Here is a 2,085-nt window from a genome sequence, read left to right on the forward strand (position 1 = left end):
CTCGTCAGCGGATTCGAGACAGATTACGAGCAAGCGCACTCACCACTGGATACCGTGCACACCCGAGGACGACGCCTTGTAGTGACAGTCGCGTAGATTGCGGGAATCGGTGCGTGGCCCGCCCTGGCCACAGATATCCCACCAGCGCCGCCGAGGATGCGATGATGCGCAGGCAGTCGTCGTGTGTGGGAAGTACGCTGCATTGTTCTCCCCCGAGCAGCCCCAGTCGCCGAGTTAGGCGGGGATACGCCGCAGAAGCGGAAGCAGACTTGGTGGGCGGAAGCAGAGAGTGGGGGACGCGTGAATCAGCCGCGCGCCGAGCTCCGAGTCGGCCACGTTCCCCGGCGCCAGATTCGCGCTTGTCCCCTTTTGGCAACTACGTTCGGGGCCGCAGTCGGCCACTCGCCCGTCGCCGTCGCCCGCAGTCTCCTCAGCCTCTCACCGTCTCTCCCTTGCCTCTCTTGGCGCGCAGACAGCGCGGCCTCTCCCGCTCTCAATCAATGTGGCGTCTCGTGCACTTCGCCGTCAAGCGTAGGTTCCAGGCAACGAGTCTGCGTCCGTCATTATTCTGAACCCGACAGACGACAGCACATGGTACACTCGATCCTCCCCCTCCCCCACACGCTACGCCTTCTGCACCACATCTCCCATTTCCCCTTCATACTGTCTAACACATTTCTAAGGCGTCAATACTGAGCGCTTTCCAGCTCCCGGTTGCGGTTCGATCTAAACCGAGCTGATGTCAGTGGTTGGCGCTCTTTCATCAATTCATCGCGGTACCGCACCGTCATCGCTAGTAGCAGTAGACCCCCAGGGCGAACAGTCCTGCGATGGCCGCAAATATCGTCAGAAGGTACCCACGAGGAGTTGGGCTTGCCCCTTCGCGGTAGTACTCTCCACTGCGGCCCAGAAACCGGTGGAACACGTCGTTTGCAGCGTTGACGTCCAGCTCCGCCAGGCCCCGCAAATCCCCCATACGTATCGCGGGATACGCTGTGGTTTCCCCCTACGACCCCTCAGACATTTCCGGTTCTCTCAACCGATTAGCGTACATACCTGCAGATCAGGCGATCGTCTGCCTGCGAGCACCACCCAAGCTTCATCGCCGACGTTCAGGCATTGTTGATCAATGTACCCTGCGAGAGGTCAACACGCGTGTAGACGTTGAAATCGAGACATACATAAGATCGCGCTGGCGTATAAGGCGCTCATGCTGACGCTGCTCATCACCGCATCGTCCGGGGCGTGCGTTGAACCAGTTTCTTCTGTCTATTCGAGCGGTTAGAAATTTTTGGATGACGTGATGCAGAATTGAAACGTCTTCTTACATCGTGTAAGCTCAACCTGCCATCCAAGGTATCCAGGACTTCGTCGGCGGAAAAAAAAGTATAGAGCTGGGAAGCTGGCTTCAGCAAAGGTTACAACACAGGCTGTTGTCCAAACGCACATCTATGAATGTCAGGAAGGGGTGGCTTTGCTTTTCATGCGCGAGCGCGAGCGCGAGAGGGGTCGATGTTGCTGGAACATGGGTGGCTGGGACAAAGGTGGGAGAGGCCGGTTTACCGGCGTTGCGAAGACTCATCATGACGCCCATTATTTCAATTTCAGAAAGATACCGCTGCAATGAATATATCTTGAGGACGGGGAGGATGTGGTGGGGGAGCGGCGCAAGATGAGAGACGACGGAGAGATTGGCGTCGGCGGAGGTGGCAGGAAGATAGAGGGCGAGGTCACCCGGATTCCCTCGCAAACGGCACGTTCCATACGGATGACGCAAGCGTAGCCTAGACAGCACGTTGCTTGACCACGCCCACACCAGGACTTGCGGTGGTGAACACGCGACATTGATATCGAGTCGGAGCCGGCTGGCAGTCCGGGGCTGCCGACCCGTTACTCCAGAGCCGAGGGCGCAGTCCTTTGTCCTGAACACGAGTATGGAGCACGATCCCGAACAATCGCGTCAACTAACCTTATGAAGGTTGCACGTACTCGAGAGTCCCCTCTCCGGCAGTTCATGAAATCGCTTTCCTCGTCCCATGGTAGGCATCCGGTCACATCTTGTGACATCATATCACGTATCCGGAG

At 57.8% G+C, this 2,085-nt stretch overlaps 1 protein-coding gene across 1 annotated transcript; it reads right to left on the reverse strand.

The window, feature by feature from the left end:
* Positions 1-650: 650 nt before the first annotated feature.
* Positions 651-1,347, reverse strand: TRAVEDRAFT_61653 (uncharacterized protein). Its single transcript, XM_008047807.1, has 5 exons — positions 1,329-1,347; positions 1,182-1,269; positions 1,057-1,136; positions 786-1,006; positions 651-726 (listed from the first exon to the last, which is right to left on the reverse strand). Exons 2-4 carry the CDS (start codon positions 1,225-1,227, stop codon positions 794-796), a joined length of 339 nt encoding a protein of 112 aa, XP_008045998.1. The 5' UTR covers positions 1,228-1,269; positions 1,329-1,347; the 3' UTR covers positions 651-726; positions 786-793.
* Positions 1,348-2,085: the final 738 nt, after the last annotated feature.

This window comes from Trametes versicolor, assembly GCF_000271585.1.
Source record: "Trametes versicolor FP-101664 SS1 unplaced genomic scaffold TRAVEscaffold_266, whole genome shotgun sequence".
Classification (NCBI taxonomy): Eukaryota; Fungi; Basidiomycota; class Agaricomycetes; order Polyporales; family Polyporaceae; genus Trametes; species Trametes versicolor.